Below are 13,741 nucleotides of genomic sequence, written 5' to 3' on the forward strand. Positions count from 1 at the left end.
GGGTCACCACATTCATCTCTCCCCTCTTAATTACCTTGCCACATCGGACTTTTTTCCTACATGACAGTCTTAGCACCTGTATAAGGTGCAGCATTGGAAGGGGCCTAAGGAGAGCCGTCGTAACCGTCCTCACAGGCGCACATGAAACCTTTGTAGCCGGGAGAGCATATGTTGTGTTTGCTCTTGCAAATACTCCTGGCTGCGTCCACCGGGCACTCGCTGGACCATTTCCACCGGCGGTACCATCACGGCAGGGGACCTCCCACCCCAGGACAAGTGGGACTTCCACGGAAGCAAATGCCGAGGGCGGAGGCCGGCTGCAAGAGTAACTTATGGACGTACCAGCCCTCCATTGCGACGAACACGAGCCCGGGTATCAGTTTGTCCTCCGTACGGTTCCGGCCGAACCATCTCAGCTGCACGTCATAGGAGACACGGCCGAGGATATTGTCTGCCATCGTCTTACGGATGTACTCCCTCCGCTTCAGAATGATTTGTCCAAGAAATGAATGTATCTAGATATATTTTAGTGGAGAGGACGTAGTTTGCTCCCGACTCCTCCTGAGTCGCCCCTGCGCGGCGACCGGGGGAACCCTAGCGCCGCCGTGACTTCGTCCCTCCCCCGACCTTTCCTTCTCGCCGCCGCCGGGGAGCGCCGCAGGGCAAAGCCCGGTCGGCGTCGGCGGTGGCGGGATCTCTTCTCCCACGGCTTGCTGGATCTGGCGTGGGCGGATCGCGACGGTGTTTGGCAGCATGCTGGAGGCGGGGCGGGCCGGCGCGGGCTTGGGGGCGACGGCAATTTCTCCTGGTGTGCGTGGGAGTCCGCTCGGGGAGCGCGGCGGCGGCCCTCGGCAAGCGGTGGCGGGCGCTGGGCTCTCGGCGGCGCTCCGGCGTGTCAAGGTGGCGGTGGTCCCTGTGCGCGGTCGGCGGCTCCGTCTCTGACCCGGATGGCGCGGGGGATGGAGGCGGCCCGACGTGGCCGGCGATTTGGATGCGGTGGTGCCGGCGGCTCGCTGATCTGCCAGTGCTCCAGGGTTCTTCCTGGTGGTGCTGGTGGTGACGGTGACCCGTGCACGAGAGTTGGATCCCTTCGAACCGATCTGGGTGAAAACTTGCCTTCGGCGTCTGCTAAGGCCGGCGGTGGCGGCAATATCTGCGTCGTTCCCTTCTTGAAGGCATCGCCGTGGAGAAGTTCAAGGCCACTCTCTGCTACCTCTGGGGGAAACCCTAGATCGGATGATCGGATGACGGCGGCGCTCTGGTGTCGTTCCTCCCTTGGGGCGTCATTCTTGGAGGTACACACGTGATCTAGGGACCAAAGGACGGATTCTTTGATGGAGCGGTACTTCATCCTACACACTGATGGCGGCGGATCTTGACGGCGTGGTGTAGTGCAGATTCGGAGTTCGTTGTGGGAGGATGGACTCGCGCAGGAGGACGACGATGTCGGGCGTCGTGGTGGCGTCGATGGCAGAGAGACCTGGCAAGGTACATGCAACAATACATCTCTGAAGATGGATTGGTGGCAGGTGGCTGCGGCGGCCTCATACCCGGTAGGCGTCCTGGTTGAGGAGTGCGCCGGGCTGGTAGGTGCCCCGTACCCGGCAGGCGTCCTGGTTGGGACCTCAGATCTTAAACGTTTAGGTTTGGCAGCGATGTCTGTTTGGTATTAGGCCCAGATTATCTGCGCCAGTCATCAATTGGATAGGTGTAGCGACAGTTGTTGCTTAGACGGTGGCTTTATTCTTGCTGTTGTATGGCTTCGTAAGGTCTTGCGAGAATAATTAATAAAATGGCCGTATGCATCGCCCAAATGCAGAGGCCGGAGGTCATCCTTCTTTTCTAAAAAAAATATATTTTAGTTATAGATACAATCATTATTATCCATTTTTATGACAAGAAATTCCGAATGAAAGGAGTATATGATAAGGGGTCTTGCAGCAGTAGTACAATCCGGAGCAGTACTTACCTGGACCGCCGCCCCCGGGCGGCAAGCCGGTGAACCAGCTGGCGTCGGAGCAGAACGAGGAGCAGCTGCCAATGCTGAGATTACTGGTTTTATCCCGTAGAGTCGCCTCCACGTTGCAGCCACAGTCACGACGAGCTCGTTACGGCTCACCGCCACAGCGTAGGCTCCGTCGGCGTCGAGGCTGCTAGAAAGGAACGTGCCATGCCCACCGCTCGTGAGACTTGTGCAAATAAATTGCATTCCAACGCGGAAGCAACACGTACGGCACCGCGGGAGTTGTTGGGTGGGGTGGTGAACATTGTTCTTTGGATAGACTAATCTATTGTGCCCAACATGCGTGCATGCATGATAAAAGTTCTGAAACGAGATTCTGCAAGATTTTTTTGTGTGCATCTTAGCTGTGCAGAGACCTAGCTTTACATACAGGTGTCAGTTGTGATGTCCTTTTGCTGATACAATATATTGTGAAACAACATCTAGCCAGATGGCTTCCTCGACCAACGCTGGGAGAGTTCATGCAGAGATGCCCACGCACAAGCCTGGAAAGGAGTACGCGGGCACCTCGTTCAGACAAAACAAGCAGGAAATCGGGAAGACAACGCAACTATTTTAGTAAGTTCACAAATACACATTTGACACTTACTAAAACAAATGGTCTGAAATAACATTCGGAAAACACCCAAGATTAACTCAATCAAATGTAACTTGATCGCTGAAAAAAAAAATGTAAACGAGCTTAACGAGGGTATGTCGCAGACAATATGAACTCTTCTTCTTGACTGTAACTTCTGCTACCTTCCTCCAAGCTTGTAGTTCTTCTAGCTAGTTGATGGATAACTCGCTGCAGCACAGTTCTCCCCATTTCGTTGCACTCGCAGGTCATATGTAGCACTCTCATTATTGGTTACTTGGAGGCCTTCGAGTGCCATCTCCACTTGCCGCATGGTTGGCCTCTCTTCTCTCATTTTAATGCATGACACGGCTACATCAGCCACTTCTTGCACCTCACCACCTGCTTCCTCCGCCACTTGTGGATCTACTATTTAACTTAGATTGCCTTCAGCATGTAGTTCACCAAATTTGAGAACCAGACCTTCTCCTTCGGAGGATAGATACATGTTTGGCCTCTTTCTAGTGAGCAGTTCAATAAGAAGCATTCCAAAGCTATAGACATCACTCTTTTCTGATAGTCGTCCTGTGTAATAGTACATAGGATCTAAATATCCTCGAGTCCCTTGCACTGCAGTTGCTGTTACCTCTGTCTGATCAACTGGTATGTACCTTGAAGTACCAAAGTCAGAGACCTTTGATGTGAAGGCATCATCTAGCAGTATGTTGGAAGATTTAATATCTCTATGTATTATTGGAAATGTTACAGCTGAGTGCAGGTAAGAGATAGCTTTGCCTACTTCACTTGCAATCTTCAGTCTGGCTTCCCATGGTATCGATCTTGGCGGTTCTCGATGAAGGTGGTCACTAAGGGTTCCATTGGAAATGAACTCGTAGGCAAGCAAAGGGACTTCTATCTCTAGACAACATCAATAAAGCTTGACAATATTCTTATGGTTGATGTGTGAAAGGATGGCAACCTCATTTAGGAACTCGTCAATTTCTCTCGGGACCATAATGTTCGACTTCTTGATGGCCACGACATGTAAGTCTGATAAAATACCTTTATAGACAACACCATGGCCACCATCTCCAAGCTTACGAGTCTGATCAAAATTGTTTGTTGCCTTCTCTAGCTCTTCCAGGGGAATGATCATCTTCTCTGCAATGCCGGATCTATGAGATACCAGCTGCTCCAACAGTTGTCCATGATTTTGGATGAAGAACTTCTGTTTCATCATTCTCTTCTTGCGGTGCCTAAGATGCCGTCTTATTGTGAACCGTCTGGGGCAAAAAACGCTGCTCCAATAGACGGTCCAAATGTAAAAAAATTGGATCGCGGCCTCAAGGTGATGTAAAATTGGAAACTTTGTGATGCAAATTTACATCACGAGATACAACTGGTTCAAAACCGCGGCCGCCCACCAAACGCCCAACTGCCACTTCATTCCACTTCCGTCTGGCAACCGCCCGCCCGCGACCGAGCACCAGCTGCTGAAAGTCGCCACCGCCACCAGCCAAGTCGCCGTCGCCGCCACCACCCCACATTGCCGCCGCTGCCCTCCGCCGCCCTAGCCTTCGTCGCCTCCCCCGTCGGAGGGCGTCTCGCATCCGCCCCGGTGCCGCCGTTTCGGGAGGCAGCCGCAGCTGGATTCGCCGACTCCGGCGGTCCGCCTTGCTCCATTCTCCTCTGCTGCACCGCCGCCTTCCGCCGCCCTAGCCCTCATCGCCTCCCCCGCCGGAAGGCGTCAAGCAGCCGCCCCGGTGCCGTTGTTTAGGGAAACAGCCGCGGCTGGAATCTCCGACTCCGGCGGTCCGCCGTGCTCCCTTCTCCTCTGCGTCGTCATGATCCCTTCCCCTCTGCACCGTCGTCCGCAGAAGTTCTCCTCTGCGTTGCCATCTGCAGCACCAACCAATCGAACCGCCGCTCATCTTCCTCCACGTCGCGCACAAGGTGTTCGACGAAATTCCCCAAGGTAAAAAAATGACGAAACTTGATGATTTTAATTGGATTTGGATAGTATGTTTGACAATGGTTGTCTGCATTGTAGATAAGCTCGGTTGACTCCTCATTTGTGGACGATTCTTCGTCGGACGAGGAATTTGATTTGCATGAAGAAGAGGACATTGCTATGCTTGTGGCCATGCACAAGGGGAAGAAGCCAAAGCACGGTGGTTCCTTCTATGGTCGTGCGTTCATTTAGAGAGAACGGATTGATGTACAATGGATTGATGTACACAAACGGTTGATGCGCAACTACTTTGGATCACCACCTGTTTTCCCGGATAATTACTTTCAACGCCGTTTCAGAATGTCGAAAGACTTGTTCATCCACATTTGCAATTCCGTGAAGCAGCATAATCCAGCCTTCGAGCAGCGAAGGAACTATGCTGGGTTGCTTGGCCATATCATTGAACAGAAGGTCACTACCGCTCTGCGCATGATGGCATATGGTGTTCCGGCAGATTACATTGATGACAACTTGGCGATGGCAAAGAGCACAACTATCTTCTACGTCAAGCAATTTGCAATGATTATGGTAGAAGTGTTTGGTTCACAGTACTTGAGAGAACTCAATGCTCAGGACACTCAGAGGCTTTTAGAGATGAACAAAGCTCGAGGGTTTCCAGGTATGCTTGGGGTCTGTGGATTGCATACATTGAAAATGGAAGAACTGCCCAAAAGCATGGCATGGACAATTTAAGGGTCGTGGGAAGGATGCCACTATCATTCTTGAGGCAGTTGCCGATCATGAAACATGGATTTGGCATGCATATTTTGGGATGCCTGAATCTTGCAATGACATCAGCGTGCTCGACCGGTCACCTTAGTTAGCAAATGGAGAAGCACCACCAGTGATCTTCAAAGCAAATGGCCGCACATACAACTATGGGTACTATCTTGCAGATGGGATCTACCCAACGTGGAGTACATTCGTCAAGCCGGTTGCAAAACCCGAAGGTAAGAAAGAACTTGTCTTTCACAATGCATAAGCGGCCGCTAGAAAATATGTTGGGAGGGCTTTCGGGATTTTGCAATCTCAATTTGCTATTGTGCAAGGACCATCTAGATTCTGGGATCAAAAGATCCTTTCGTACATCATGACTGCTTGCGTGATTATGCATAATATGATCATTGAGAACGAGCGTGAAAAACATTTATATTACAACTTCTATCACTTGATGGGCATTCATGTTAACCCCACGCAAAAAAGAACAGCGCATCAGACGTTTCATGAAGGTGTATAGCAAGATTAGAGACACCGATGTGCATGAACAACTGCAGAAAGATTTGATGGAAGAGCATTGGAAATGGCATGGTGAAAGAGCCGCATAGATTCATTATTTGTTTGTGAAAAACTATGTTGTATTTGTGTTGCAGTTGATCTCATGGATTTGAACAACTATGTAATAATTTTATATTGTGGACATGTATAATTTTTTATGTTGTTTTTAGATGTTTTTTGCAATATGTGCGACTGTACAGTGGCTCAGCAACAGCCGCGCGGCCATCGGCCGGTTTTGCATCTTTGTTTTGGACCATCTGTTGGAGTTGCTCTTTTTTTACATCTCCATTTTGGACCATCTGTTGGAGTTGAGCCTGTTTTGAAGATGTAAAAAAGCACTTTTTGATGCTCCAAATTTGGACCATCACCTGTTTGGGCCGTCAAAATTTGGACCATCTATTGAAGATGTTCTAAGTTAAGTATTTTCATCTCAACAATTGCATGCTTGTGACAATCAATCTATAGACCCTTTAATCCAATATAACAACCATTATGTGCAGTTTAATACTCCATCCGTCCAAAAATACTTGTCGGAGATAAGAGTGTACCTAGACGTATTTTAGGTCTAGATACACCCATTTTTATCCATTTCTCCGACAAGTATTTCCGGACAGAGGAATATTATATTTCTGAAATATTATATTTCAATGCAAGTTCCACTAAATAAGGTAATATGTGTCACAAATTTACAACTACAGTATAAAAAGTGAAATTGACTCTTGAAATAACAATCATTTCTAAGGAATAGAAAATCCCCAAATCTAGTAGTACTAGTAAGGCTAGAAGATCCATGTACTGTAATTGCACTAGGGATGGTGCTGTATAAAAAGCAAAGACATATTGGGTGTATATGGAGCCTAACCTTGGTATCCGTTGGTGACATAAGGCTAGTTTCAATGCATTGGTGTTTAGATGAGGTGCTAAGTATATTAAAAACTTTAGCAACTAAAGCCCTTAATGCATAGGTGCTTAACTTGTTGGTGTTAAGTATGCTTCATTTAATGATTTTACAACTAACGTTCTTCATCCATTGATGGGATCCTTTCAATTGAAGTGTTTTGCCTAGGTTCTCGTGCTTGACATTGTTTCTTTTTGGGGTCACCACATTCATCTCTCCCCTCTTAATTACCTTGCCACATCGGACTTTTTTCCTACATGACAGTCTTAGCACCTGTATAAGGTGCAGCATTGGAAGGGGCCTAAGGAGAGCCGTCGTAACCGTCCTCACAGGCGCACATGAAACCTTTGTAGCCGGGAGAGCATATGTTGTGTTTGCTCTTGCAAATACTCCTGGCTGCGTCCACCGGGCACTCGCTGGACCATTTCCACCGGCGGTACCATCACGGCAGGGGACCTCCCACCCCAGGACAAGTGGGACTTCCACGGAAGCAAATGCCGAGGGCGGAGGCCGGCTGCAAGAGTAACTTATGGACGTACCAGCCCTCCATTGCGACGAACACGAGCCCGGGTATCAGTTTGTCCTCCGTACGGTTCCGGCCGAACCATCTCAGCTGCACGTCATAGGAGACACGGCCGAGGATATTGTCTGCCATCGTCTTACGGATGTACTCCCTCCGCTTCAGAATGATTTGTCCAAGAAATGAATGTATCTAGATATATTTTAGTGGAGAGGACGTAGTTTGCTCCCGACTCCTCCTGAGTCGCCCCTGCGCGGCGACCGGGGGAACCCTAGCGCCGCCGTGACTTCGTCCCTCCCCCGACCTTTCCTTCTCGCCGCCGCCGGGGAGCGCCGCAGGGCAAAGCCCGGTCGGCGTCGGCGGTGGCGGGATCTCTTCTCCCACGGCTTGCTGGATCTGGCGTGGGCGGATCGCGACGGTGTTTGGCAGCATGCTGGAGGCGGGGCGGGCCGGCGCGGGCTTGGGGGCGACGGCAATTTCTCCTGGTGTGCGTGGGAGTCCGCTCGGGGAGCGCGGCGGCGGCCCTCGGCAAGCGGTGGCGGGCGCTGGGCTCTCGGCGGCGCTCCGGCGTGTCAAGGTGGCGGTGGTCCCTGTGCGCGGTCGGCGGCTCCGTCTCTGACCCGGATGGCGCGGGGGATGGAGGCGGCCCGACGTGGCCGGCGATTTGGATGCGGTGGTGCCGGCGGCTCGCTGATCTGCCAGTGCTCCAGGGTTCTTCCTGGTGGTGCTGGTGGTGACGGTGACCCGTGCACGAGAGTTGGATCCCTTCGAACCGATCTGGGTGAAAACTTGCCTTCGGCGTCTGCTAAGGCCGGCGGTGGCGGCAATATCTGCGTCGTTCCCTTCTTGAAGGCATCGCCGTGGAGAAGTTCAAGGCCACTCTCTGCTACCTCTGGGGGAAACCCTAGATCGGATGATCGGATGACGGCGGCGCTCTGGTGTCGTTCCTCCCTTGGGGCGTCATTCTTGGAGGTACACACGTGATCTAGGGACCAAAGGACGGATTCTTTGATGGAGCGGTACTTCATCCTACACACTGATGGCGGCGGATCTTGACGGCGTGGTGTAGTGCAGATTCGGAGTTCGTTGTGGGAGGATGGACTCGCGCAGGAGGACGACGATGTCGGGCGTCGTGGTGGCGTCGATGGCAGAGAGACCTGGCAAGGTACATGCAACAATACATCTCTGAAGATGGATTGGTGGCAGGTGGCTGCGGCGGCCTCATACCCGGTAGGCGTCCTGGTTGAGGAGTGCGCCGGGCTGGTAGGTGCCCCGTCCCCGGCAGGCGTCCTGGTTGGGACCTCAGATCTTAAACGTTTAGGTTTGGCAGCGATGTCTGTTTGGTATTAGGCCCAGATTATCTGCGCCAGTCATCAATTGGATAGGTGTAGCGACAGTTGTTGCTTAGACGGTGGCTTTATTCTTGCTGTTGTATGGCTTCGTAAGGTCTTGCGAGAATAATTAATAAAATGGCCGTATGCATCGCCCAAATGCAGAGGCCGGGGGTCATCCTTCTTTTCTAAAAAAAATATATTTTAGTTATAGATACAATCATTATTATCCATTTTTATGACAAGAAATTCCGAATGAAAGGAGTATATGATAAGGGGTCTTGCAGCAGTAGTACAATCCGGAGCAGTACTTACCTGGACCGCCGCCCCCGGGCGGCAAGCCGGTGAACCAGCTGGCGTCGGAGCAGAACGAGGAGCAGCTGCCAATGCTGAGATTACTGGTTTTATCCCGTAGAGTCGCCTCCACGTTGCAGCCACAGTCACGACGAGCTCGTTACGGCTCACCGCCACAGCGTAGGCTCCGTCGGCGTCGAGGCTGCTAGAAAGGAACGTGCCATGCCCACCGCTCGTGAGACTTGTGCAAATAAATTGCATTCCAACGCGGAAGCAACACGTACGGCACCGCGGGAGTTGTTGGGTGGGGTGGTGAACATTGTTCTTTGGATAGACTAATCTATTGTGCCCAACATGCGTGCATGCATGATAAAAGTTCTGAAACGAGATTCTGCAAGATTTTTTTGTGTGCATCTTAGCTGTGCAGAGGCCGGATGTGTGTTCACTATATTATGTATCTTCTTGATGCTTTATTTTAAGTCAATAAATTTCATCCTTTGTCGAAAAATCGATCGGCACCTTCGCTATCGACGAGTATAGGATAAGCATGTTTACTCACGGCACCAATAGCATCCTTGTGCTGCCAGCTACAACAAACTACTATGAAGAATCCTCCTCTATACTTTGCTACTCAAACTAGCTTAAGAGTCAACTATTCCAATTCTGTCAATGCGTGTGAAAGAAAATGTAGTTTCTTTCTCAAATGTTATGGTGTCATCTGGGCAGTTTCCCCTTCACTTATCTGGGACCACCCATCATCAGCAAGCCAAAGATAGATTGTTTCATCCCAGTGAATCGGTGAAATTAAAGAGCATGGTATGATCCCTCCACACTTCGAATTAGGGAAAGCTCTGACTGATTAAACTAATTCTGTCCTCCCTGCGAACCTTTCACATGGGCACATTCTTCTTGCTCACGTCCATAATTGATCAGGTCAATAGATATACACTCTCTTTAGAAAAAATATGGCATGAATGATAAGGCACCCTCTTACTAAAGTATGTAACCAAACATAACTGCTTCGATACACCACCAAAACACACGCGGGTGAGATTAGCCCGTACTCCTTCATAAAAAGGCGGGACGATCTTATTTTAAAAAAGTCGTCGTCTGCCCATCCTCGACGGTATGAGCCTGTCTTCGGTGGTATGCGGGTGTGTACCTACAATACTTACACACGAACCGGCCGTACGTGTGTCATCTCGCGTCGTGTCGCACCGCACCGCAGGCAGTCAGCGTGTCCTATGGGACCGGCGTAGTTGTTGTAGAACGTGTATGCCTCCGCTTGTGAATCACAAGTCATAGACATTATCCTCCAATGCCTATCCAGCGTCTCTTGCTGCTATATTCAACATACCCGATGTCCATGTCTGATTCACCATCATCATCATGGCCATCATGCCCAGTAGGACGATCGACCTCCTCCTAGAAAATTACAAATAAACACGTGTTAGTTGCCATCACTTAGGTCATATGGTTGCATGCCATACAAAATATTCAACGTACCAGGCTCACTTATCGGCGTAAGATTCCTGAAAATCATTCTGCTTATTCTGAACATCGAAATCTGCGTGTAGATTTAAAAAAAAAGACATGTAAGTTGCCATGTGGTTGTTTTCCATTAAGAAGAACACAAATCAACGTACATGCCAGTTATCTCCCGGCGCTACTCTCATTAATTTGAAAGTCATCCGCCGCTAGGTTTTCATAGGAAGACAATGATCCATCTTCCTTATTATATGCATTCTTGCTAATGGAGCCATTATCTTTACCTCTTTACCTAATAATAAAGAGAATTGGGTTACTTGTCGTACGTCGTCGGCATTTTTACAGAAAACCCCCTGCTGTTTTGGGTATTCAACCCGCAGTACTATTATAACTCAACCCGAAGCGGTACTGACAAGAGAAAAAAAGAAATAACCCACAGACCCGCACGTCCCTACCTCCCAATCCCCTAAAAAACCCAATGCCATCTCCACCTCCTGCCGCCGGCCACACCACGCGCCGCCGTGTGTCGCCGGCCCACCCCCACGCCGTTGCGCGCCGCCGGTGCATCAGTCCTCCCCCACATCTTCTGCAGTCTTTAAATTAACTATTAGTCCCACCTCGCAGCTTTGTATCGAATCGAATCCTACAAATTTATATATGTTCGAAAGTAGACAATCAACAAGCCGAATAACAAAGCAAGATGAGATGAGAGAGCGGCTTAAGCAGAGATGGCTGATCAAGAGAATAAGAGAGAGATCAGGCCACCCTTGGGGAAGAGGAACGGATCCCCGTGGGTGCGGCTGGAACAAACGGGGGGCGCCGGGACGAGCCGTACGACAGTAATCGCCCTTCCCTCGGGGAAGCAGAACAGAGTCGTGGGCCGCTGGAGCGAAGCAGGGGCGACCGTCGTGGCCTACGGTGGAGGTGTGGCGCTGGTATCGAGCGGGACCTGGCGGTTGGACGTCGCGGGTGCTCCTGACGGTGGCTCCCGACACGGTCGGAGAAGGTGGGGTGGCGCGGATCTGGCGCTGAACAGCATCAGGAGCTTGGGCGTCGGGGTCGGAGGTCCATGGCGCGGGTGTGATGCTCCTGTACAGAAAAGATACGGGGAGGTGAGAGGTGAGGGAGAGATCCAGAAGGGGAAGGAACGGAGAGGAAGAAGGTCAGCGGACCAGCGGCCGGTCGCCGGACGGGAGGCAGGCCCCGGGGGCGAGGGGAGCTCCTTGCTCCGGTGTGGTTGGTGCTGGCGGCGGCGTACGGGCGGCAGCGTTGTGCAGCGCGGCTGGCTTGTGCATGAGCTCCTGGCTGGCGGCTGGCCTGCGCGCGAGGGCTGGCTGGGCCTGTGGCGGAGGCGCGAGAGGAGGTCTGGTGGTGCTGGTCGGTGGAGCGCTGGGTGGATGTGTGGAGAAGATAAGATTCTCGGTGGGATTGAGTGCTTGTCGCTACTGCTTGCTTTTTCTAGACGATGCGATGTCGCTGCTACTAGAAGTCGATCTCTTTTGTTTTTGCATAGGGCTAGATCTCTGCTAGCATACAATTTACTACTACTTGGCTGCTGTTTAAGCCTACCGTAGCTTAATCTTAATTATGAATATTAGTAGTTACAGTATTTAAAAGATGTGTGAATGAAATATTGGAAAGATTTGTTCAAAAAAATATTGAAAATAAATACTATTTATGAACGGAAAAGATATTTGGGGGTCACCTATGGACTACCTGATCAGCAATATATTCCTCAAGTCTCGATATTCCTGATGCCGTTGATGAGAGAGAGAGAGAAGCATGTGGTCGTGGCTACTTCGACCATGTCCTCGGTCCTTCTACTCCCTTCCCTCATATCATCTCACCTGCAATTCTTCATGTCCTGATCCTGTTCGAGCTCTGATGATGGTGTCAAGGGAAGTAACCGTGTTGGCGCAGTTGGTGTGTGCTTCTACTGCTGGCGGTACCATATCAAGAAAAGAGCACCAAGCAATGTAAACTCTTTACTATCTATAATACATCGTCTTATCTTTGACTGCCCCAAAGTTGTAAAATATTACCCACCAACGCCACCTATAAGTGATTAAAATATTTCTCACAGGGGAATCCTCTGCCTTGGCCGGCTCATGCAGTAGGGACCTCCCATATTGCGTTGTGCGTGCGGGGAGAAGACGCACCACGTCCGTTTGAACCGGCCCATGTCCGGGTGGCCTGGTTTTTAAATTTTCTTATTTTCTTTTTTCTTTTTTCCGTTTTCCTTTTTGCTACTTTAAATAATTTAGGACTTCAAAAAGTTCCGAAAATTTAAAAAATGACTTGAAAAACTACTGAAAGTTAAAAAAAATGAGAATTTTGAAATAAAATGTTTAATAAATCATAAAATGTTTGTGAATTGGAAACATGTCCGCATTTTTATAAAAAATTATTCAAAAATGTTTGAAATTTCAAAATCTAATATTTAGGAAATTAAAAAATCATAAATTTTAAAAAAGTTCAAGTATTAAAAAATGTTAATGAAATTGAACAAAATTTTGCCAATTCAAAAAATATTCATGAAAAAATATCCTAATATTTAATAAAATGTCAATGACTTAAAAAGTAGTTTATTCGTTCATAAAATTTTTGTTGATTCAAAAAATGATCACGCATTTCAAAAAATGTTCATTAAATTAAAAAATTGTTCCAAAAATTTCCAAAACAATGTTCATCCATTCTAGAAATGTTCGCTGATTCAAGAAAATTGGTAAAAATGTTTGCAAATAGTTTAAAATGTTCATGAATTCAATTATTTTTTATTTTAGAAAATGTTTGAAAATTTGTAAAAATGTTAATGAATTTGACAAATGTTCATAATTTCAAATATGTTTACGAGTTCTAAAAAATGTTCATGATTTCACGAAATTGAGAGTGATACTGTATCTCGGTGATGCTGCAAAATGTGAGCATGGTTATTGGAGATTATGATTTTTCTCCCGTTGCAACGCACGGGCCCTTTTGCTAGTTTTGGTTCAAATATGTCGAAATGTAATTAGTTTGCTCTGGTCTAGATTAAAAGCATGTGTTTTATCTAAATATTATTCAAGTATGAATGAATATCGTCCAATTTATTTAAATACCCATCAAATTTGTTCGCTTTCATTAAATTTCTTCCGAAATGCAATTGCACTTACATGGATATTTTTGGATGGCCGCCTCGTGCATCAGTGCCCACAGACTGGTCCCCGGTCCATGGACGGATGCTTTGTCCGTTTTGTGGCTTGGCGTTGGAGAAGCACTAAGAATCACGTTGTATGTTTCTCCCGCTAAAATACTATTTTATGCACAACTTCTCTTCCATTCGATGGAAGTACCGAGCTTAAGTAT

General features: G+C 48.8%; 1 protein-coding gene and 2 pseudogenes across 1 annotated transcript; all 3 read right to left on the reverse strand.

The window, feature by feature from the left end:
* Positions 1 to 2,209, reverse strand: part of LOC119310100 — a 13,700-nt pseudogene extending 11,491 nt beyond the window's left edge.
* Positions 2,210 to 2,787: 578 nt separating this feature from the next.
* Positions 2,788 to 9,169, reverse strand: LOC119310101 (annotated as a pseudogene).
* Positions 9,170 to 9,811: 642 nt separating this feature from the next.
* LOC119310102 lies at positions 9,812 to 12,348 on the reverse strand. Its single transcript, XM_037585945.1, has 5 exons — positions 12,244 to 12,348; positions 11,569 to 11,854; positions 11,346 to 11,485; positions 10,415 to 10,475; positions 9,812 to 10,333 (listed from the first exon to the last, which is right to left on the reverse strand). The coding sequence occupies exons 1-5, from the start codon at positions 12,346 to 12,348 to the stop codon at positions 10,305 to 10,307; spliced, it is 621 nt and encodes a 206-aa protein (XP_037441842.1). The 3' UTR covers positions 9,812 to 10,304.
* Between the last annotated feature and the right edge of the window lie 1,393 nt (positions 12,349 to 13,741).

Source organism: Triticum dicoccoides, chromosome 5B (assembly GCF_002162155.2).
Source record: "Triticum dicoccoides isolate Atlit2015 ecotype Zavitan chromosome 5B, WEW_v2.0, whole genome shotgun sequence".
Taxonomy (NCBI): Eukaryota; Viridiplantae; Streptophyta; class Magnoliopsida; order Poales; family Poaceae; genus Triticum; species Triticum dicoccoides.

Excerpts from the sequence above, each read along its gene's own strand:
- LOC119310102 (XM_037585945.1), bottom strand. The coding sequence starts at position 12,348 with ATGGTACCGCCAGCAGTAGAAGCACACACCAACTGCGCCAACACGGTT. Across the intron at positions 11,855-12,243 it reads CAGGACATGAAGAATTGCAG|AAAAAGCAAGCAGTAGCGAC; the intron begins GTGAGATGATAT and ends CGCATCGTCTAG. Across the intron at positions 10,476-11,345 it reads CCGCGACGTCCAACCGCCAG|ATTTCGATGTTCAGAATAAG; the intron begins GTCCCGCTCGAT and ends ATCTACACGCAG.